Genomic DNA, 22,609 nt, shown 5'->3' with positions numbered 1-22,609 from the left:
TTGTTGAAAGTGGGGGTGGGGTCAGATTACTCGGAAAGGCGAATGATATCAAGGCATTCCGATAAGAGACAAGACTAGGAGTAGCCGGACGATAAGATACTGCCTCAAGTTCGTTCCATTCTACCCTTGTCATGCTATCAGTCAGCTCCCAAGGCCCCGGCTGTGATAAACGACACCGCTAGAGGCTGTCCGGGATAGGGGCACATGGATGTGAACCTTACGTCTTTAGCCAGGGCCAGACTCTTCGCAGCTGTACGTAGCTACGGTCCCTTGTTGAGAAAAGATAGCAAGGCCTCCAGCACTGATCACAGCCAGACCGAGTCAGTCATATATGAAGGAGTGCCCTGAAGCCTGAAAGTCGAGCTGTCCACCACCTCCCTCATCCTTCTCTCTCTTGCCCATACCTCCTCACCATCCTTCATCATGTCTGCCATTGCCCCTGCATCCACTCCCAAAGACATCTCGGGGACGAAGCTTGAGCATAGCTCTACCGCCAGCTCCGTCCGCCCGGGTGAGACTCATGCTGTCGAAGACAGCGCCGTCCGTGAATTCTACGGAAGTGCAGTTAATGAGTCTTACCGTCTCAAGTCAGAGCTCATCGCGGAGCATCTCAGTGCAATTGGTACTGGAAGGTACACATGATCCTTGGCACCTAAGCTTTTGTGATCCAAAGCTTACCCATGTTCAACAGGTTCCAGTGGTACCTCTTCATCGTCAACGGTTGCGGCTGGATGATCGACAACTTCTGGTCTCAGGGCATCACAGCCATTCGACCCCCAGTCGGCAACGAGTTCACAGACATCAGCCGGCTGAGCTTCAGCTCTGTCGCTTACTACGTCGGCTTGATCATTGGCGCTTTCTTCTGGGGCACGGCAGCTGATGTCATCGGCCGAAAGCCTGCCTTCAACTCCACCATTCTATACGGAGGTATCTTTGCTTGTGCCAGCGCCGGTGCGCAAAACTTCACTGCCTTTTGCGCTCTCTGGGCCGTCGTCGGTACTGCCGCCGGCGGCAACGTCCCTGTCGACAGCATTGTCTTCTTAGAATTCGTCCCTCAGAGCCATCAATGGCTTCTCGTGACACTCTCTGCCTGGTGGAACCTTGGTCAGGTCATCGTTTCTCTTTTGGCCTGGGTTTTCCTTGCCAACTTTGCTTGCGATGATGCCACCAACTGCACGAGACAAGACAACATGGGATGGTAAGTAAACCTGGCTCATGAGCTCGACTGTGTTCTAATATGGTATCTTGGACAGGCGATATCTCATGATTACTCTGGGTGGAATTGCCATTTTCCTTGGTCTTATCCGTATCTTCATCTTCAAGATCCCCGAGTCTCCCAAGTATCTTCTTTCCCAGGGAAGAGACGCAGAAGCTGTCGCTGCGGTCAACCACATTGCCCGATTCAACCGCAAGCCAGAGACTCTGACTCTTGACCTCTTGCAAGAGATTGATAACCGGATCCAAGGCGCGTCGAATGCCCCTCAGGTCACGCAGACAATCGACGAGATGGTTGCCGCAGCTGCCACTCCTACTGCACCTACGAAGCTGTCCTTTATGGATATCATGAGAGAGAACTTCAAGGACTTCAGCTTGGACAGCTACCGTACTCTCTTTGCCGGACGCAAGATGGCACAGCACAGCTCTGTCACGTTCCTCATCTGGCTTACCATCGGTGTCGCGTACCCCCTGTACTTTGCCTTCATCCCATCGTACCTCGAGACAAAGGCCAGTTACTCTGCCAACACCTCCTTCAACTACACGTACATGGTCTACTGCATCGTGTCGTCTGTCGGCATCGTTGGTCCGATCGCTGCTGGATTCCTTGTCGAGACTCGATTCGGTCGTCGATGGATGATGGCCATCTCTTCTGTTCTTACAGGCGCTTTCCTGTTTGCCTACACCTCTGTTGGTACCCAGGCTGCTGATATCGGCTTCCAATGTGCCACTGCTATTCTCGGAAACTTTGGTAAGTTGCTCCATCACCCCCATCTTATGGTCATCTCTAACATACGGTCGACAGAATACGCCATCATGTTTGCTTTTACTCCAGAGTCTTTCCCAGGACCTGTCCGAGGCACTGGAACGGGTATTGCTGCCACACTGCTCCGACTGGGTGGTCTTGCGGCCTCGTTCGTCTCGACCTATGGTGGTTACACTGTCGTTCCCATCTACGCCAGTGCAGCTCTTTGGATTGTGGTCGGATTCTTCTGCATTGGGCTTCCATATGAGACCCATGGTCATGCTTCCATTTAAGCAAGATCGTGATGTTCAAAGAGTGCTTGGACGGATGGGGTGTTGGGATGGGAGGACTTCTCTGTAGCAACGTATAGTGGAATAAATCTTAGTTCACGGAGATTTTTTAAAATGACCTTGTGATGCATTTTTGCCGCTTTAGTCTAAATTTCCCGATGCCACTGCTTTCGGATGCCTGAAACATCATCAAAAGAGCTCCTGATCCTTGGTTAGTTTGTGAGACAATACGTTTCTCGGGCCATCGTAAGTGAAGCATCGTTCAACAATAGTCTTCAGCGAATCTTCCTAAGCCTCAAGGTTGTACGTATTTCGGATCTTAGGATAATACTATTTACAAGTCAACGCCTCCATGCTTTGTAATGCATCACCATTGAGATTGAGCGAGGTTTGTCTAGGGCTCAGGACTCGAGAGCTCATCTCGTATCCAAGATCCCTTCGTCAAACGCACCGTTTTTAGCCTAGTTTGAAGTTAGACGCCCCTGCTTATCTCATCTCGTATCCAAGATCCCTTCCCCCACTCTCGATCCCCCCTGTAATCTTGGCCCCCGACGTCTCCTCGGCCTCCACTTCCAGGGTCATCAAGAGTGGGAGAAAGGGGTCGGGAAGATCCAAGATCAACGGCGGTGAAATCCACTGTTGCTGAGAGTTAGCACAGACAGTGGGATACGTGTAGCGCCGCAAGACAATGTCCTGGGAGAAGATGTCTCATCTTCCTCAACAACTAGTATTTCTACCGTTGGCTGTAGCGACTTTTGACAAGCTCTGATAAAAGTGTTACTTCTTTCTCATTTTCCAGGGCATCAATACATCACTAGTTCCTCCATATCTCTTCACAATGCCCGTTGCCATCACACCCCCTCAGACACATGTCGCCCTCAAGGATAGCGTGCTGTTCGCGCCCCTCAAGTTGGGACATTTGAGCCTGAAACATCGCATCATCCAGGTACGTTCTCATCGTGTTCACCCACCGACCCGTGCCACGGGAACAGCCACTTACAAGGGTCATATAGGCCCCCAACACGCGCATGCGATGTGATGCCGAGTCCCCCCGGCGTCCACGTCCCTGGTCCCCGAGTCGTCAAGTACTACGGCGATCGTGCCACTGATGGCGGCCTGCAAATCACTGAGGCCACAGATATCTGTCTCAGAGCCAGTGGCTATGGCGGCGTCCCAGGCGTCTTTACCGAGTCGCAGCTCAAGGGATGGCGCAAGGTGACCGACGCCGTCCATGCCAAGGGTGGGTTCATCTTTACCCAGCTTTGGCACACTGGCCGAGCCTCCTCAAGTGGAATGCGAGGCGAGAGACCCATCTCTTCTGGCGAAATTCCCATGAATGGCAAGTATCTCGATGGCACTGAGTGCAAGGATGATCCCCACGGGGCATGACAGTGGATGAGATCCACGAGATGACTGCCGAGTGGGCTGCCGCTGCCAAGAGGGCAGTTGATGTCGCTGGCTTTGATGGTGTTGAGATTCACGGTATGTCTACCGATATTCCCTTGGACTATCCTTTCTCACACACAGTTTAGGTGCCAATGGTTATCTATTGGAGCAGTTCTTGCATGACAACATTAACCAGCGCACTGATGAGTATGGTGGCTCTGTTGAGAACCGGTGCCGCTTTGTCCTGGAGGTGTTGACTGCTGTCTGTAACGCTATCGGTGCCGAGAAGGTCGGTATTCGTCTATCACCATACAACTACTTCCAGGACACAAGAGACAGCAGCCCCAACGAGCATTGGTCCCTACCTTTGCAAGCGTATCGCGGACCTGCCCAAGGCCCAGCGACCCGCCTACGTTCATATGTAAGCATCACAGGTATAATGTTCGAGAAACATGACTAAAACTTCTATAGGATTGAGCCTCGCTTCGATGAGGTGCTCAACGAGGAGCAAAAGCTTGCCTCTCTCGCCAATGGCTCCACGACGGAAGTGGCAGAGAAGAGTAAGCGGGTTAACTCGCTCAACATCTTTAGCGAGATTCTCCAGCCTGCGGGAATTCTGTTCTTGGCCTGCGGAAACTTCAACCGGGATAACGCAGTCCCGAAGCTCAAGGGGAAGGAAGCCGATATTGTGGCCATGGGAAGACACTACATTGCCAACCCTGACTTGGTTGAGCGACTCCGAAACGGATGGCCTCTCAACCCTTATGACCGATCAACCTTTTACGGAGCTGACCCTCCTGAGAAGGGATACAACGATTACCCTTTTTTTCACGAGACTCCCGAGGCTCAGGTCAAGGCATAGTGCTGAGAACTTGTCCATTGATCAAGGGGCAAATGAAGTTATAGAGGCATAGAAGCAGTGAATTGACCTCATTGTCGAATACCAAGAATTATCTATGCGTTTTCCAAGTATCTTTTCAAGTAGTACCAAGTGATTACACGAATGTTAGAGGCCCTGGGACGTTGTATCGTACACCGATATATGGCAAGACCTCTGTTGGATTGACTCATGCTTGTTTCCGTCAAACTGCATAGGAGTCGAAACAAAATGAACTAGAAGGCGATCAATAACACTGATTGGAAGACTGGCACTTCGTGATAGTCTCTCCATCATGGCACTGTTATCACCCCGGCTGCAAGTTTCCGACGCACCTTGTTGTGTGAGATGGTATAACGATTGGACAGGCATCGATGTTAGTCTACAATTTTACGATCACTCTGTCCACCATTGCACACAAATAGGCGGAGAAAGACTCCCTGGAATCGGTGTTATAGGCATTAATCACCATTCATTATGCGACAATTGGGTCTAGATCGGGTATTTATGAAGGATTCTATTTATGTAATCTATAGACTGGCCCGAACTGACTCTACACCTGAAGATGAACCTTCCACCTTGGAGAACTTGGCTTCAACATCCTTCCACATATCGTATGTCAAAAGCCACCTTCCAACACCGTTGTACCTCCAGGGGAAGGGGTCCTCGCCTGTCTCCTCTGACTTGGGCAGCACAGGATCCTCTCCACTCAGCCAGGCGTGGTCAAAGTCTCCAAAGTGCTTGAAGCGCTCATCACGCTCCTGCTGCTCTGGCCCATCAGAAAGATGGTAGATCCACTGGTTGTATGTGCCTCGCTGGACAACCTTCTCTGTTCGCTCCCGTCGACAGGCCTCGTACACATCGAGGGCCTTTCTCTTGGACTCTGGTGACTTGTCTGTGAGCCGGGCGAGACACAAACCCAGAACTCCGCCATCCTCAAGTGCCATTCCTGCCCCGCTGGCCAAGTATGGAAGCGTCGCATGAACGGCGTCTCCAAGCATGGTGAATGCTCCAGAAGGATCAGACCAAGTTGGGTCAAGGCCGGGACGGATACATAGACGCCACTTGAGGATGGAACCAACAGAGTCGCAGAGAGAAAGCATCTTGCCAATGCGAGGATCCCAGTCAGCAAAGTGCGCTCGCATCTCATCCATAGTCCCATGTAGTGTGTTTCCTTGCTCAAGCGGAATGTCATCTGGGACAAGCAAGACCATGTTGAACAGCTCGCCGCCCTTCAAGACGTAGTTGACTGCGTGCTTATCGGGCCCAACCCAGTAGTTGACCTGGGGGTTTTCCACGAAAGGACGTAGGTCTGGGTCTTTGAGCATCTCGGCAGTCGAAGAAGCAGCCGGTATGCCAGATCACCGGTGAGTTGAGGCGGGTCTGTCTTGCCGAGGAATTGCTCTCGGAGTTTCGAGTTGATGCCATCGGCTCCAACGACAAGGTCAGATACTATGGTGCGGCCGTCCGCTAGGTGGACAGTTGCTGTTGTGTCATCATCGGCAATGGTGTACTTCTCAACCGAGGCGCCGGTGAGGATCTCAACTCCCAACTCCTTGGAACGGTCGAGAAGGCAACCGTGTAGAGTAGCTCGGTGAAAGTCTAGGAAAGGATAGTTGCCTGTGGCTGCTGCGTATCCATGGTAGTCCATCTCAGAGAGGTGGTTTCCCTTCCATCCGATAAAGTTGCACTTGCTTGGTCGGGTTGCGAACTTCAGGAGACGATCCTCAAGTCCCCATGAGAAAAGAACCCGACTGGCATTGGGAAGAACCTGGATGCCGGCACCGACTTCGCCGATCGACGGGGCAGCTTCCAAGACTGTAACATCATGACCAGCCAGGCGGACAGCGATAGCTGCACCAAGTCCACCAAGGCCTGCACCGACTATGACAACCTAGAGTGTTATTAGCGACACTGAGCAAGGAGTTGTCGTTTTTGCGAAAGAGGCCCTAAACCTACGTGTAGCTTGCTTGAAGCATCGCGCTGCATAATTTCTTGAACAGTATAGTGAGGCATTGTGCTCTTGTGTGTTGGTCTGTTTATCGATGCTCAACTCAATGTTCATCAAAGTCGACACTGTGGTTTACCGTCACCAAAGATATATCCTCATAATAACGAGTCAGAGAGTCTCGAAGGACCGGATAACCCAACCAATGCCTCCAGCTCCGAATGTCATGGTTACTAGCCTTGAACCACCGCATGGTCATGCAGCGCTTTGGCCGAGCGCCCGAAGCCCGAACCTTACTCCCACCCTGCTCGAAGCGAGCGAGAGCAAGAGTGGGGGAGGCAAAGATGACCGAGTTTAGATAGCAGAAGAGACCTGATTGGAAATGTCCTTGGCACAGTCATGCCATGGCAGCGTAGGGGTACAAAGCACACGCAGATAACGCCTCGCAGCCCAAGATACGTCCCTCCTTCCCCATTGGCCGCGGGACACCATTTCCGGGTTCCCGGCCTGCTTCGGGATCAACCCGCCCCGTTTTTACCCCGCTTTCCCCCGCCTTCAGCCCCACATCGGTACCCACCACCGATAACCCTCCGTGCTCCTGCCTGACTAGCAAAATCGCAGATTAGGAGTGCCCTCTCCCACTTTTGTTCCCATTCTCTTGTGCTGTGTATGCTTTTACTCTCCATTTTGAACCCACTCTACAGCCAATGCACGGCATGGATGGAGCATTGACTTGTGCTGAAGACAACCTTGGTGGTGGCAGGATGGCTTCTGAAAGTGCAGGCCCCAGCGGCCCTGTAATCCCTACTAGGGGTCGACAGCCCTCCAACGACAAGTCCTTTGTGTGTGAGCACCCTGGTTGCACCAAGCGATTTACACGCGCTGAACACTTACAGAGGCATGCTCTGAATCACCTACCTGGAGGTTCTGCATGTCCCAAGTGTCGTGCTCACTTCAAGCGTCCAGATCTGTTGAGTAAGTAGTAGAGCTTCAGGGCTCACAAGCGACACCCAATGTTCCTCGCCGCGGAATCGCTCATCATGACTTTAGAGCGTCATATGGACCGTCACGTCCAGAAGGATATTGAAGCTGGCGGTCCTGGTTGCGGAGTTCTCGATACTCGCAAGCGTTCATGGAAAGCCCCCGACGGTTCCGTTGTCGAAAAGAGACCCTGCTTTCGTCCAGAAACACAACAAATCCCATCACCCGAGTCTGAGCCTCCAGAATCAAGTGGAGAGCAACAAGATCAACAACAATCAGCGATAGAGTACTGGGGTCAGGACAGTGACCATCAGGGAGACAACCCAGAACACCCAGACTGGCCAGAACCTGGGGATCTTGGTTTGGAGGTACAGAATTGTGAGCCTCTGGGTCTCCAATCTGTGTCACAGCTTGACTATAGCTTCCAAGCATCCACACTGGCCGAGCAAGGCGACCACAACGGCCAGCTAAGCGAGTCTTGGGATGATGCGATAGATCCCAACCTTGACCCAAGCCTACTCTCTGGGGCTATGCTCGATGTTGCACAACTGGATTACGACCAAATCTTTCAGCCAGACACAGCCAGCTCGTTTAATATGCCGTACACTACGGCTTTAGACTACAACTGGCTATTTGACATGAAAGGAACCCAAACATCGCTCATCAACCTCCCCGACAAGCCATCTCAACTCGAACAAGCACCCAGCTTCCAAGAAGCTCTTTTCACCATATCACCCGAGTCCATGGATAGCTCTCAGCTTTGGCCCGAACGACGAGACTCACAACCGGCTTCTGAAGACCTCAACAACATGCAGCAACTCCCCTTGCCGTCAACCAACCAGTCCACCCACTCGACATCCTCAGACCTTGTCCCAAAGACAGCCAAGAAACCTGTTAGGAGAGGAAGGAGGACTAGCACAGCGCTGGTCGGCCCTGTTGATGGTGGAGACCAGTCAACTCCCAACGACATCGACAGGCCATTCTCTCTCTTGTCAAGGAGGCCTGTCCTACCGCAGATTAACGAAACAGTTCGAAAGCGGCTCTTGCAGATCATCGAAGCAACCAACCCTTGCCTCCCAGAATCCCACCATCCTCTGTCGAATGAGCCACTCCTATCAGCCAAATCTCTCCAGAATTATCTCGACCTTTACTTTACTCGATTCAACACCGCATACCCATTGATCCATTTGCCTACTTTTGACGCCAATACCGCGGAGCCTCTCCATCTACTATCAATCCTATTACTTGGGGCAACGTATTCGAACAAGGACGCTCATCAGTTGGCTGTCCGTATTCACGATGTCATGCGACCAAGCATCTTCGCTCATGCGGGCTTCTCTCCTCGCCCGGAACTCTGGACCCTACAGACCATTCTGTTGGTTGAGTGTTTTGGCAAGTCACGAGCGGGCCAGAAACAGCATGATATGAGCCACTTGTTCCATGGACTTCTCATCAACCTCATTCGACGATCTGACTGCCAATTTGTACGGCCAACTGGCCCTCCCTCCGATGTTGTTGATCATGATCAAACACTGCGAGATGCCTGGAGGCGATGGTCGATTGCTGAACAAAAGAAACGGTAAGCATTGCTACTCCACTTGAACAACTGTTTCAGCTGACTCTGTTGTTAGCCTTGCTTTGCTTTGCTTCATGTGGGATACCCAACACGCTGTGCTATTCTGCCAGAGTCTTTGCATGTCTGCATTTGAACTCCGGGTTGAGCTACCTTGTAGCCAGCGAATGTGGGAGGCTGGAGATGCTATGGCTTGGGCTGCCACTTGGCGATCCTCTCAGTCAAACCAAGGTCAATTCTTCTTACCAGCCTTGAAGTCATATATGACACCTACTGTGCCACGGCCGCAGGGGCTGAGTGGCCTATCCCGCGTACTCCTCTTCCACGGACTCATGTCCATCGCCTGGGACATGCAAAGGCGTGACCAAACAGCCCTTGGAGTTGTATCAGGCGACAACCCAGGAGGACATTGGCGAAAGATCATTGGAAGCGCTTACGAGACTTGGAAATCCGACTTTGATGCCTACACCTTGGCTGTTATCGGTCGTTTGCCACGGTCTTCTGAGGACGAGTCACAACGCAGTGAGCACATAGCGTTTGCAACTGCTTACAACACCCTCTATCACTCGGCACAAGCACTGTTGAACATGGAGTTCCTTGATGTGCAGATCTACGCAGGAGCTCGAAACATCCTTGGACGGCCAGTGCAACAGAAGGACTATCGCCGATCAGCTAGGAACGTTAAGCAGTGGGCATCTGCGGCGAAGCGAGAACCATCTCAGGATTCAGGGCAGACGCAAGCTGCAAAAGATACGCTAGTAAAGCAAAGCCTTGAACAACCAACGACCTGGGGCAGAAATTCAGCCAACACTGCCGCATGGCACGCAGGACGCATGTTGCGCGACGGCACAAAGATCCTCACTGGCTCAGACGCCATGAGTCTCTTCCATGTCCCTTGGTGTTTATATCTGGCCACCTTGACATGCTGGGCGTTTCATCACGCGGGCCCTCTTCGCGGGCGGAGTATCGCGCCTGGTGATGAAATGGCCGACGAGAGCAGCGACGAGAGCGACGAGATGGTGTGGGATCCTCGGGGTGAGATGAAGGCACTCGTGACCAGCATGGCAGAGATGGGTCAGCGAGACAGTACATCAGGGATCAGTCAAAGAAGGCAGACAAACGGTCTAGTGTGGTCGATGGCTGAGATATTGACAAAGGTGAGGTGGGAGATCGTGCAGACTGGTGTCAAGGTGTTACGTGGATTGGTACCTCAACGGTTGATCAATCAATATGATGATCCGCTTGGGGACGGCTTTTGATGAGGAACGCTTCATGACGATAAGTAGATGAATCTAACGAGAACTGATGTATGAACTTTTGGTGTTTATACCGTGAACAAAGACTAGAACATGAATCTGTCTAACGTGAAAGGTAATGGTCGATGAGTGAAAGGATCTTTGGACGTTTCTAAGGAGCCAAGATCTCTGTACCACCTCATACATGCAACCTAATGAGGGAAAACCGTGTCTTTCGAGGGATGTCCCCTGTTCTTCTTTCCTGTTGGTTTCTTCTTAGTACTTATATAGCCTCATTGCACCCGTCAGTCTCCCAAAACACGCTAAGAGTAAAGGCTTGTGAACATCAAGGTTGTCTCAAATCTAGGTTATTTCCCCATACAGTCTAACGTACATTTTCTCATTCACTGGTAGCCTCTTCTCTCCATTACCATGCCAGTTCTGACCTCGCCGCACAGCTTTCTCTTTCGAGTTCTGAACACAACATCTCTTCCTCCTGAAGCTTGCTTGTCATCATGTCTCCAACAACCTTGGGCATCGCAGGCCATATTTGCTGCCCGTCTTGTGCCACTTCCCTTCTCCTGTGTTCCATGACCTCTTCTCTGACCGTGTTTTGGAAGTAAATCGGGCCCTGATGTCAAGTCAGAAAATGTTTTGGGAACTCCAGATGTGGATGTCTACCTTTTCCTTTTCAGGATGCAACTCGCCGTTGAGAAAGACACCAGCGTTCAGATTCCTCTGTGTTCCATTGCACAGATCCTTGTCTTCGGTAAGAACCTGCTTGTAGAATGCCATGATGGAGGCAAACTCCTCATCGTTTGCTGAATGGTGACGATATACTTCATTTTCGATCTTTGTCTTGGTCTCGCTGATGGGGATCATGCGTTGGATGTAGAAGAAGTTCATGCTGTTTCTCCCATTAGTGTTGCTACCCCAATACTACGCACGTGGAAACATACGTGACTGTCACTGAGGTTGACGGGAAGAAGAAGGTGATAGAGCGCTTGAACTCATCCGTTCCGTCGTCTTCCTTCTTGTTGATGATGGTGTGCTCCAAACAGCTTCCATTAGGCTCAACCTTGTATTTGGTGAGGTCCGAAACTCCAGCAATTAGAGGATGACTTGTCGGGCAGTGATAGCACTCTAAACCATTGTTAGTATTCCATATTTCTTGATGTGGTTCCTCGCTATCCATACCGTTGTAGTTCTCCATGACTCCTTTCCAATTCGAATCAAGATCCATCTCCCACACATGATCAAAGCTGTAGCCACCGTCAAAGTCGTAGCTGGTCATCCTGGCGCTCTCATCAACCCCAGGGAACTGCTTCTCCCAGGGCTCCTCTGGTGTTCCGGCTTGCAAGTTGACCCAGATGAAGCCTGTCTTGTCGACGTGCACATTGATGGGCAACAGGCCGTGTTGGCTCTTGTCGAAGTCGGGTACGGTATCGAATCTTGGTGCCTTTGCAAGATTCCCTTTGAACCCGTAAGACCAACCGTGGTACTTGCAGCTCAGAATTCTAGCCTTTCCTGATTCATTCTGCACAATGGGATAGGCACGGTGTCGGCAAGCGTTGTGAAAGCCGTTGATATTGCCGTCCCGGTCTCGAATGAGGAAAAATGGAAACTCGGCGTAGGTGAAAGAGAGGTAGTCGCCGGCCTCCTTGAACCTCAGCATGTGGGTGAGGAGAATCCATTTCTTGGAGAAGATGGCGCGACGTTCCAGCTGGTAGATTTCTGGAGATCGATACCAAGACGCCGGAAGGCCACGAACTGGGGCTGTCTTGGAGTCTTTGTCGGAGGAGAGGCCGAGAAACTTCCACATGGTGATGGTCCTTGCGGTTGGGTTCTGGTGTTGTGGCAGGGCGTCGACAAGAGGTCTGACTTGCAGAACAGAAGCTGATTGATAGCTGTAGTTGGTACTCAAACTGCGGGAATAGGATAGTCTTCTCAATAGCTCTTTGTTATACTCAAAGTTTGTGATATCCTATCTGTTAGATCCGGCCTCATACCCCTCCTGCGATAACCTTCCTTAGCGTAAGAGCCGCTTCAAGTGAGGCGTCGTTATCTTCAGACTAGGCAAGCCGATCCGTGAGAGCCGAGGGTTTCCGTTGACCCCACACCCCTCTCGATACTGATAATTCTGGTGAGGTTAGCCAGAGATTCAAGAGAGTATCGAAAGTGGGGGTGGAGGTGCAACCCCTCCCAGATCCATGGGCCTTTGATAGGACAAGTTAGGCTATTTTTCCCGATAAAAGTTGAATTGTTCTATCGACCCCTCTTGCTCAGTTGCAGCTACCCCGCGTGTTGGCACTCTCGTGTCATTGTTTGCGGAGTGCTTCGTGGTATTTGCTGGCGGATCCGGAGACATCCATTTCTATACACCCGATGTCTGCCGTGCTTGTTATGACCGGACGATAGGAGATTCGGCAATTAAGATGTCGCAATACTGTTTACAGAATGTCTATTGACATGGTGATGTTCCAATAACGCTGCCGAAGAGAGTGGAATTCGCAATACATCGATGCTCAGACAAGAGTTTCTAGGATCGTTGAAAGCCATGTAAAACAAGGCACGAACTTAACATAGAATAGCATACACGCTAATCCTTGCACCGGACTTCAACGAGACATTGTATGAGTATGGTTCTGGGAGCTTAAGCCCAGAGGGTGTAGGACTAGCAGGCCTTGGCTGCAGGGTCTATCAAGGAATCTGGGGAAGGGAACTTATTGATTATGATAGCCAATGAGTGTGAGACGTACAGGGTAGTTTGAAGGTTCTGAAAGAGTTGCAAGCTCGCCTGTGAGGTTAGGAGAGGTTCTGTTGTGGGATCTTAGACGGAATACTTGGGTGACATGAACTCGCAAGATTATGTTGATGTTAAACTGGGACGCGGTGAATCTTGTTCATAGGTATAGCCATCGTCCGTAGTGGTCTTGCATCAATGCATTTTCTTTACCACCACGCTGGCTAGGGTGTTCCACAAGGTGAGGGTTCTGACAAGTTGCTGCCTACCTAATCTCAATGAGCTTGTACATCGTGTCCTTCATAGGACCTCTAAAGTTTAATAGTTGACCATGGAACACTTAGAAAGAAAGCATTTCCATTGAAACGCCTACATAAGTGGTCTCATTCATCAGGAGGCTCCAACCCATCGAAGTGAGACTTGATGCAGCCAACAAATGATAGTAGTTTCGGTGCCTGTAAGAAGTAGGTATTTTCGCGAGATATGTCAAGGAAGATATGGTCCGTACAGATAGATACCTTGGAATGGTTGTTACAGTAATTTGCATCCTCCCCGTGGATGAATGTCGATGCATTGTAGGATCCCCAGCCCAATTGTCAGTGTCACCCATTTGGCTTCCTATTTGCCTTCAATTCATCCTCGACAAACAAAACAACTTTGGCTTTTTTCTATGCGAGCACTGTGTACACTGACTGACGAGATGGTTATGACTCAGAATTGCTGTCAGAGGTACACCCGACATTCCCTCACAAATAGGTGTTTGTAGGGATGTACCAAATGCAGGCGAGGAAAGATGCAAGGTGTCTTGCTTTTATGGAATTTAACTGAGAAATAACAACTTTTGTCGTGTTTCATCTTCATTCTCATGGACAAACGCATGTTCGGCAAAGAGGCAACGAACAACATGTAACGTATCGAAAGACGTTATCAACCCCAACGCTTCGCGGTGCTTCAAGGAAGAACCCTCTCTATCCTTCAGTCATAGAGACATCTCATTGTTCTCTCGCAATTTCATCACCCAATTTTTCTCACCCAGTTGCTAGAGGTCGACAATTGGCTGCCATGGAGACAAAAATGGGCCACATTAGCCACGAGTCAAGTTAGACCGGGCTGGAACACGTAGTCACTTTCCAACAGGACGACTGACTCATCCTCGTATTTTCGTATGGGGTCTGGAATGCGTTCTATCGCTAGTCAGTTCAACTTCTCTCCCTACCAACCTCGCCCTGGCACTTACAGCTCCGCCAACAATGGCTTCAAGCGCCCAATACCAGATCAATGAGCTAACTAGTGCCGACTTTGACGGATGGTCTGCCATGTTTCGGGCGTACATCGACTTTTACCAGGCTACCATTGAGGAAGAGCAATACAAACGAACCTTTGACCGCATCCTTAACAAGGAGAATGATCTGCAAGCCCTGGTCTTGAGGAGGACTGTCGGTGGAAAGGAATCGATAGTGGGCATCGCCCATTTCTTCTCCGAGCAAACACCATGGAGCGAGAAGCAGATCCTTATGCTCAATGGTAAGTTTGCTTAACTGCGCTCTCGAGTTCAAAGACATTGGTTATGGGTTGTCTGATCTGTTCAACGTCGTACTTATGTTTGAGATCGTTACAATACCCAATGGCAATGACAACGAAGCTAATTTCGAGGTTCAGATCTCTTTGTTGACCCATCAGTTCGTGGTCAGGGCCAAGGACGGAAGCTCATTGAGGCCGTCGCCGAGATTGCCAAGAATATGGATTGCTTGCGCCTCCAATGGCTTACGAAGCATGATAATACCAGAGCCCGCGGTCTATACGACACGATGGCCCAGACCTCGTTCGTGCAGTATCGAATGAGCTTGGATTAATGGGAATGGAACTTTCGAGGCAACCAATTGGCTAGAGTTCTCTCTGCCTTAAATATAGCTCTCTGCTTTAAGAGGTGTCGTTCAAGCATATCAATCATCCAATTTATCTAAATGACACGTATATGCGTTTAAAGAATGAACCAGTACTCGGCAGGGAGGCTTCATCATGTGCGTGATGATGCTTTCACCTAAACTGTGACTGATGAACATAGCTCTCGTTGATATACGAAATTGTTCGCCTTTCTATAGTCATGCAAATGGAAATTCTATATGCGTTGGAAGTTGAAAGCTCGAGAATCCTTACCCAAATTCACCGCCCTCAACCTATTTCCGAGAGCGAGCCGAGGCGAGTTCGGGAATACGTTTATGCACAGCCCGACTTCAATCTCTTCGTTGTGTCCATTGATCCGTGATTACGCGAACACGTGGTTAAAAGGCTGTTTGAGGATAATGGGGAAACACGGCTGGTGATGATGCAACTTGTTGCGCTAATGGGACGATCAAGACGGAGTATCCCGATAATTTGAAGATGCACAAATCGACTTTGGCTTGGACTAAAAATAATGAATCACAAGCGGGCATAAAAAAGGCACGCTTCGGCAATACCCACGCACGAATCATGAACAGCGAGGCTTTCCGTGTCGCTTAGCGGTGTGTACCGTGCCGCCTCGGCTATGCTATGGCTAGACGAGCTGAAATGCCTCAGTCCTCTCTGCATGCATTCAAAGGATGGACAAGAAGGCAAACAATTCTGCGGTGTGAGTCTTGAGCGTCCATCATAGGCTCAACAGAAGCCAGAGAGCCGGGATGTTGGACCCTTGTCCCACTAGAGCTCCGCCCAAAGCGGAGTCGCTTCAGCCGCTGAAAACAGAATGGTTAAGGGGGTTGACTTTGCTAGCTCATTTCATTTTTTTTCTCTGACTTGGACCCTTTACGTTGCTGCCAAGGAGTTGCTCAAACTGTCAGCCGCTCTCGTCCTTGAAGCTCGTTCCCTCCCTTCTCATACGACTGTGATGCCATGAGCTCAGCGTTGGCACGTCTACACTAACTACACCCCGCTGTCAGCTGCTCACAGACCACTGCCCGCCATGGACAAGTACATTGTTTTCGACAGGCAGCTCACCAAGGCAGACCTTGTGGTGCTGCAGAGCCTCACTGAGGACTTGAGGGAGCACACACGGAAAGAAGGCGGAGATGGTGCTGCCAAGGCCAATGGCAAGACGCTGAATGCATCAACTCCCGATGTCGACGCCGAGGCATCAAATGACGGCACATCACCAAACCAGCATGGTGCGTACGCTCTGTCGATCCCCTCCATCACCCACATGTAGCCATTGACAAGTGATTGACCCCCTATCAGCCAACCAGCTCTCATACGAAGAAGCTGTGCGTCACCTTCAGGCATTGAATGACCCCAATGATGCCCATTTTGAGCCGACCATCATGAACAATCTGGATTTTGACCAGATCAAGCTGCCTCCTGTTCTCGACAAGCTTCTTCTACGTCCTTACATCCGCATCGCGCGCTCCCTCGTACGCGTGGAGACGGATGTTATCATGCTAACACATCTTCTGCTCTATGTCTTCACTTCCATTCCCAGCGCTGTTTTTCTCTTCTACAGCTTCACTTGGATTCATGGCGTCTTGCATTTTCTCATGCAGTTCTCCTACATGGGGACCTACACCCTCATGATGCACCAACATATCCATATGCGCGGCATCCTACACAAGCGTCTTGCCCTTTTTGATCACATTTTCCCATACATCCTCGATCCTCTTATGGGCCATACGTGGAATTCATACTTTTACCATCACGTCAAGCACCACCACATTGAAGGCAACGGACCCAATGATCTGTCTTCAACAATCCGATACCAGAGGGACAGCCTTCTTCACTTCTTGCATTATACAGGAAGATTCTTCTTCTTCATCTGGGCCGAGCTCCCCTACTATTTCATTCGCAAGGGCAGGACTTCATTGGCATTCAAGGCGGCGTTCTGGGAACTCTCGACCTATACTTCGCTATACACGCTCTATCGCATCAACCCACGAGCCACTGTCTTTGTTTTCCTCATCCCTCTGTTTCTTCTCCGACTTGGTTTAATGGCTGGCAACTGGGGACAGCATGCATTTGTTGATGCAGATGAGCCAGATTCTGATTACCGATCAAGTATCACTCTCATCGATGTTGCTGTGAGTTTCTTTTCACCTGTCGACTTATGCTCTCCATGCTAATCTTTCTATAGAGCAACCGACATTGCTTCAACGACGGATATCACACCTCTCACCACCTCAACCCTATGCGCCACTGGCGTGAACACCCGGTCTCCTTCTTGAAAACCAAGCACATCTACGCCTCTCAGCAAGCCCTGGTCTTTCACGATATCGATTATCTCATGGTTACTGTGAGGCTACTGATGAAGGATTATAAGCGACTGGCAGAGTGCTTGGTTCCTATTGGTAGCCAAATGTCACTGAACATGGATGAGCGTGTCAAGCTTCTACAGAGACATACTCGGAGATTCTCTGAGGACGAGATAAAGCACAAGTTCAAGACGCCATAGTCTTGCAACGGTGTGGGTAGTTTCAGCTGCACTTGCTAAGCCTAAGCATTCTAGCAATGTTTCATTCAATACCTGTTCATACAACATGAAGTCTTTCAACTGAAAAACATTCCCCTGCATATCAAACAAGGAACAGACGGGGGGTAGAAGCATAGGAAAAGAAGGCGCATCAGTATATAGTGCAAGGCCAAATCGCCTTCATACATACTTTTTGTAATAACTGCATTAAACATAGTTTTCCATGACTTCAAGGCAGTAATCGTCTCATGCAGATGCAGAGCTTTTCAGACAAGACTGTCATGAAGCCAAACGCCGTGAAGGAGAAGAGCCCAACCCGTTGTGGTGAGGACACATACAAATGGCCTCCACGCATCTCTCGCCGTTGGCATTGCCCCCTTTAACCCAGTAGCCATTCCTGTCAACTCCATCCTCTGGTGGCCAGAACTGCTTGGTCATGGGCTTCTGTAGCCACGTGTCCGTCCACGGATACTTAATTTTAAGCCCTGACACAGCGCTCGTGATAGAAACTCTGAGATGCTTCAGTTTTTCGCTTTCAGTGGTAAACATGTCCAAGGCCTTGAGTAGGGTATGACAGTCTAGAAAGTCTGGATGGTCAATATTGATCTTGAGGGCGAGATAAAGACCGAATGCGTTCGGAAACGTAGACCTAAGTATGGACAGCGTAGTCTCCAAAGGATCTAGCTGGGGTAAATATTTTTCGTTCTCCTCCTTTTCCAACTCTAGGGGCAATACGATCTCCAATGACGAAATGCTAGCAAGCCTAGCGGGGAGCAAAAGCTGCGATAAACGGCCCAGAAACTCCTGGGTCGAGATGTGGAAAGTGTTTGTCCCATAGAGCACCGCAATCCCTTCGACGTATCTGTCACTCAGACAAGTCAGCAACAATTACAATAAGAATGCAACATGGGCATTTGTTTGCACAACTCACGCCTGTCTAGAAGCCACAAGCCAGCCCATAACACCAATCAAACACTTCGACGGTGACTCTCCGGGCCAGAACTCGCAATTTTGCCCCAACCCATCAAGGCAGTGGTCATCTCCGGCATCTGGCTCACTCTCATAGGGCTCATCTCTTGTTCGCAGTGAATGCTCACGGCGGTCGGGTCGACAACGATGACATATGCTGCTTCGCCAGTTCCAGCGTTTTGATTTGTGGTAGTCTGGCTCCCATTTCCAAGGCCCATTCATGTAATCATGGGGCCATGCCGAAGTACGCCAATATGGGAAGGGGGTCATTGGGTGATCGAAAGAAAGGTCCATGTGCAACGTGCGGTCGCCGAATGCCAACACGAGGATCTCATGCCTTATCTCGGGAGGTAGCTTGCTGAAGAACGGAGGGGCTTGGTTGAGGTTCTCGTGAGAAGCCGAGGGGGTCAAAACATAATGTCGTCGCTCGGGGAGATAAGGAGGAATTTTATTCTTGCCTCGAACAACGTCGAGCCCGGATTGAAGCCAGCCGCCGAGTTTCGCTTTCATGGCGGAAAGTGGATAATGAATTATGAATGATGGGTAACTCTCTGAACTGAAGATGGCAGGGAATTAATCTGACAATTCATTCTAGGCAGCGAACTGTGGGTGTAAGAATGGGGTTATGAAAGCTCGTGTACAAAGGATGATCCCTGTATCGTGCTATATTAAGAACTCGCAATGCTCACCCTTTGCAAGGATATGAGACCACTCACACATGCAGAAGTCAATGGATCAACATTAGTCCGCACTCTGCAGTATTTATGCAAGCATAACCTGGACATGCCACTGTCCACGATTTATGCCCTCAAGAGTTGTGCGTTAGATCACGTTCCCCCTTGTCTACCTACTTGATATCATTGTCCTCTACTCTACTTCTCTTGTCATTTTCAATCTTTTAACCGAACAAATTTTCCCTATCTTCAATAAGTTGATGTCTGCCAATGTGGTGGGAAATATCACATTCGTTTGCCGAGGCATTAGCGAACTACCCTACTGTCGGGATTCTTTTAATGACAGCAGTTTCACGAGGTCTATATGACCTTCAGACACTAATTAGAGAGAATTATTGATTCCATAAAAGCCATGAGGGTACTGCTCTTGTTAGTTCACATTTGCAGCAACGCCTCGCCCTCGTTGTGACCGAGATAGCCTGATAATAGGTGCATGTTTTGCCTCTATAAAATGACCGATGACGACAACTCAAGGCTGGAGTTTTTTACTGTCCCCTAGTGCTAGCTTTTTCATGACCAAGAGTTCTAGTAGGTGATATGGAGAAGGTGAAAGATGTCGCTTAATCGGAAAGGTGGCCAGGGAGTTGGCTGTCGGAGTTTGGAAAACTGTGGTTTTCCGTAGACTGAGGACGCCCAGCCAGCACGTAATTACGGACCCCATTACTCAGCCAGTGAAATAAAAGATCCATGCTTACCATTTTCTTCATCTAACGCTTACTTTTTTGGGCGTTATTGGGCTGTCGGGCCAATGATGAGTTGAGAATCAACATGGAGGTATCGGAGTTAAGATGAAGACGCCGACAACGGCTTGGTAATTCGAGATACCAAAGTGAGTAAACGGGGCTGCTTCATGGCATATAGATTAAGTTAAAAGATGGCTGATGAAGATGCGTAATGAGCTGTAGGTCAACAAGTCAACCAATAGGCAACATGATGTCGCTTCACCTCTTGTCCCTTCTGCTGGATGCTGCGTCAACCACAGCGGCACCATCTACTCAACATCACGTTTCGCCAGTTGCGATAAACACCAGCTCTGGTATCTTTGCACCATTTTTCACCGATTCGCAACCCAAAGTTGCTTCATTCTTGGATATTCCTTACGCCGAAAGCCCCGTTGGACCTCTCCGATTTGCACCCCCCGTCGCGAAGAGGCATGCGGGAAAAGAGGTCACCAAAGCGACCAAGTTGCCTGCTGGTTGCTTCCAATATGTTGCACCAAGTCTCAGAGGCACCATTACGGACGGCCCCGTTACCGCCGCTTCATTTCAGCGGGGAGATTACTCCAACACGACTGAGGATTGCCTCCGACTCTCTGTGTTTGCACCCAAGAGGGCAGTTGAGGAGACGGTATCGACAGCTTCCACACACCACGACTCTCTACCTGTCATAATTTGGATTCACGGTGGAGGCTATAGCTTCGGAGGCACCAACGTTCCCTTCCAGCTCGCCCCTAACTGGGTCCAACGCAGCCAGAGACATATAGTTGTTCAAGTCCAATACCGCCTCAATATTCTTGGTCTTCCCAACGCTGCTGGTCTAGCAAAGGACGGGAAGAACTTGAACTTGTCTTTCCTTGATCAACGCCTCGCCGTTGAGTGGGTGCGTGACAACATCGCTCGGTTCGGCGGTGATCCCTCCCGCATCACTCTTTGGGGAGAAAGCGCGGGAGCGTACTCGGTGGACAGCTATCTGTTTGCTTGGCCCCGAGATCCCATCGTCAAAGGCGTCATTGCCGACTCCGGAAACGCAGTGGCCATTGAAAGCGTCTTGTCTGACTCCAACAACCACAGTACATTCTCAATAGCTGCAAGCCATCTTGGGTGTGGCGCTTTATCACCCAAGGAGGAGCTAGAGTGTATGCGCAGGGCGCCCGAATCCAAGATCAAGGCGTATTTGCAAGCAGATATTGGCAAGGGAGGCGCCGCTGATGATGGGCTAATGTTTGGAACCATTGCAGACAACGTCACCATCTTTTCCAATTACACTGAGAGAATCGGAAAGAATACTTCCAAGTATCCAGCTCATATTCCCATGTTGATCGGCACCAACAACAACGAAGGAGCCGCTGTCGTTCCATACGACTTTGAAGGGAGCAAAACGGCGACTGAACTACCTGGCGATCTTGCCAAGATAGCCCAGGGTTTTGGACTGAATCTCCAATGCACAACGTTGAAGGAAGTCAGGCTTCGGTCAAAGGCTGGGGCAACAACATACCAATACCTTTACGCTGGCAACTTCACCAACATCTCACCTCTGCCATGGCTAGGGGCTTACCACACCGCGGAGCTGCCTCTGGTCTTTGGCACCTACGAAATTGACGGACCATCAACTCCCTTTCAAAGACGCGTTAGTAAGCGAATGCAGGAGCTGTATCTCAAGTTTGCCATTGATCCAGCACAAGGACTGGAAGAGGCTGGGTGGAAACCGGCAACAGAAGAACTGGACAGGTCTAGGATCGTTGAGTGGGCTGCAGATGGCAAGGTTGAGCAAGCGTTGAGTGCTAAGCGCCTCCGAGATGAGTGTATCAAGAATGGCTACGCTGTGTAGATCTCTACTAGCTAAAGCCACTATGGGTATCCAGCTCTACATTTAGCAGCCAAGTCCGAAATGTACCACCCTGGAACCCTTTACTTGCGCTTTCTCGTGATACTCTTGAGCTCATCGTCACCTTCCTATCTAGTATTCGGAAGTCTGCCTCGGCCCAGTGTGGCCTAAGTAGGAGGCTTTGAAACAAAGGGTCCAGGGATCCCGCGATAGAGTCTTGAAAATCTTACCAGAAGTGGCTCGATATGGCCGTCTATAGTCTTAAAGTTATTTCTCCGCTGTCGGGAGAACTGCCCATCTGAAAGTGTTTCACCGAGAACCAGGATCTTCCACCAATGGTCAGTTTTTTGCCAAGCATTAATCCCAGTTAGGTATTAATTAGTCCGAAGTCTATTCTGGGCGATCGCTATAGACCGTCAGTTTGGTTTCAATGGCACAGGAGAGAATAAGTATGACGATCTGGGGCCTGTTGACGTGGTACCCGTCTATCACCAAGATGTACGATATGTTCCATGCCCATGGTTATCAGTGAGAGCTGAGTACTGAGAGCTTGGATGGTTAATTAATGGCTTTCTAAGGGGACAAGTTAGGGTACTCCTTGTATAGACCCCAAATGGATATTCATTGGTGACCGCCATCATTGCCGATGGAGTGATGGCCATGACCGCTACTGGCGCGATTGTAGACATGCGGAATTGTGTAGCATCAACGGAAGAACCGTGACCTTAACAGGGTTGCATCAGCAAGAAGAGGCAGGGATCGCATCAACCTGACACAGGTAGTCCCGCAAGGGCCAATCGGAGCTATGACGGTAGTTGTTCCACACGAGCGGATGAAACGAAGAAATTGAAAGGGATAAGATCGAAGGTCGGTAATGCAGTTGCAGGGGCCTGTAAACATGATATAAGTAGGAACGACGCCAGAGTGAAACAAG

The 22,609-nt window shown here is 50.1% G+C and overlaps 10 protein-coding genes across 10 annotated transcripts; 7 read left to right on the top strand and 3 right to left on the bottom strand.

Moving 5' to 3' along the window:
* Positions 1-423: 423 nt before the first annotated feature.
* MRS44_015375 (uncharacterized protein) lies at positions 424-2,253 on the top strand (the record flags this gene model as incomplete). The annotated part of the gene is made up of 4 exons (XM_046267824.2): positions 424-632; positions 692-1,198; positions 1,254-1,966; positions 2,021-2,253. The coding sequence occupies 4 exons, from the start codon at positions 424-426 to the stop codon at positions 2,251-2,253; spliced, it is 1,662 nt and encodes a 553-aa protein (XP_046126313.1).
* An 835-nt stretch (positions 2,254-3,088) lies between these two features.
* On the top strand, positions 3,089-3,639 carry MRS44_015374 (uncharacterized protein; the record flags this gene model as incomplete). The annotated part of the gene is made up of 2 exons (XM_065619182.1): positions 3,089-3,200; positions 3,254-3,639. 2 exons carry the CDS (start codon positions 3,089-3,091, stop codon positions 3,637-3,639), a joined length of 498 nt encoding a protein of 165 aa, XP_065475254.1.
* Positions 3,640-3,659: 20 nt separating this feature from the next.
* MRS44_015373 (uncharacterized protein) lies at positions 3,660-4,498 on the top strand (the record flags this gene model as incomplete). The annotated part of the gene is made up of 4 exons (XM_065619181.1): positions 3,660-3,732; positions 3,783-3,925; positions 3,972-4,057; positions 4,108-4,498. The coding sequence occupies 4 exons, from the start codon at positions 3,660-3,662 to the stop codon at positions 4,496-4,498; spliced, it is 693 nt and encodes a 230-aa protein (XP_065475253.1).
* A 545-nt stretch (positions 4,499-5,043) lies between these two features.
* Positions 5,044-6,529, bottom strand: MRS44_015372 (uncharacterized protein; the record flags this gene model as incomplete). The annotated part of the gene is made up of 3 exons (XM_065619180.1): positions 5,044-5,825; positions 5,879-6,407; positions 6,473-6,529. 3 exons carry the CDS (start codon positions 6,527-6,529, stop codon positions 5,044-5,046), a joined length of 1,368 nt encoding a protein of 455 aa, XP_065475252.1.
* A 945-nt stretch (positions 6,530-7,474) lies between these two features.
* On the top strand, positions 7,475-10,274 carry MRS44_015371 (uncharacterized protein; the record flags this gene model as incomplete). The annotated part of the gene is made up of 2 exons (XM_046277607.2): positions 7,475-9,021; positions 9,074-10,274. 2 exons carry the CDS (start codon positions 7,475-7,477, stop codon positions 10,272-10,274), a joined length of 2,748 nt encoding a protein of 915 aa, XP_046126310.2.
* Positions 10,275-10,677: 403 nt separating this feature from the next.
* On the bottom strand, positions 10,678-12,072 carry MRS44_015370 (uncharacterized protein; the record flags this gene model as incomplete). Its single annotated transcript, XM_046277606.2, has 4 exons — positions 10,678-10,881; positions 10,932-11,157; positions 11,210-11,393; positions 11,448-12,072. 4 exons carry the CDS (start codon positions 12,070-12,072, stop codon positions 10,678-10,680), a joined length of 1,239 nt encoding a protein of 412 aa, XP_046126309.1.
* A 2,171-nt stretch (positions 12,073-14,243) lies between these two features.
* On the top strand, positions 14,244-14,846 carry MRS44_015369 (uncharacterized protein; the record flags this gene model as incomplete). Its single annotated transcript, XM_046280311.2, has 2 exons — positions 14,244-14,517; positions 14,653-14,846. 2 exons carry the CDS (start codon positions 14,244-14,246, stop codon positions 14,844-14,846), a joined length of 468 nt encoding a protein of 155 aa, XP_046126308.1.
* A 1,088-nt stretch (positions 14,847-15,934) lies between these two features.
* MRS44_015368 (uncharacterized protein) lies at positions 15,935-17,410 on the top strand (the record flags this gene model as incomplete). The annotated part of the gene is made up of 3 exons (XM_046267823.2): positions 15,935-16,136; positions 16,207-17,039; positions 17,093-17,410. 3 exons carry the CDS (start codon positions 15,935-15,937, stop codon positions 17,408-17,410), a joined length of 1,353 nt encoding a protein of 450 aa, XP_046126307.2.
* A 297-nt stretch (positions 17,411-17,707) lies between these two features.
* MRS44_015367 (uncharacterized protein) lies at positions 17,708-18,907 on the bottom strand (the record flags this gene model as incomplete). Its single annotated transcript, XM_046271605.2, has 2 exons — positions 17,708-18,290; positions 18,360-18,907. 2 exons carry the CDS (start codon positions 18,905-18,907, stop codon positions 17,708-17,710), a joined length of 1,131 nt encoding a protein of 376 aa, XP_046126306.2.
* A 1,154-nt stretch (positions 18,908-20,061) lies between these two features.
* On the top strand, positions 20,062-21,678 carry MRS44_015366 (uncharacterized protein; the record flags this gene model as incomplete). The annotated part of the gene is made up of 1 exon (XM_046282684.2): positions 20,062-21,678. One exon carries the CDS (start codon positions 20,062-20,064, stop codon positions 21,676-21,678), a length of 1,617 nt encoding a protein of 538 aa, XP_046126305.1.
* Between the last annotated feature and the right edge of the window lie 931 nt (positions 21,679-22,609).

Source organism: Fusarium solani (genome assembly GCF_023522795.1).
Source record: "Fusarium solani strain SB1 chromosome Unknown bctg00000011, whole genome shotgun sequence".
Classification (NCBI taxonomy): Eukaryota; Fungi; Ascomycota; class Sordariomycetes; order Hypocreales; family Nectriaceae; genus Fusarium; species Fusarium solani.
This window is presented reverse-complemented; position numbering and strand designations above follow the sequence as displayed.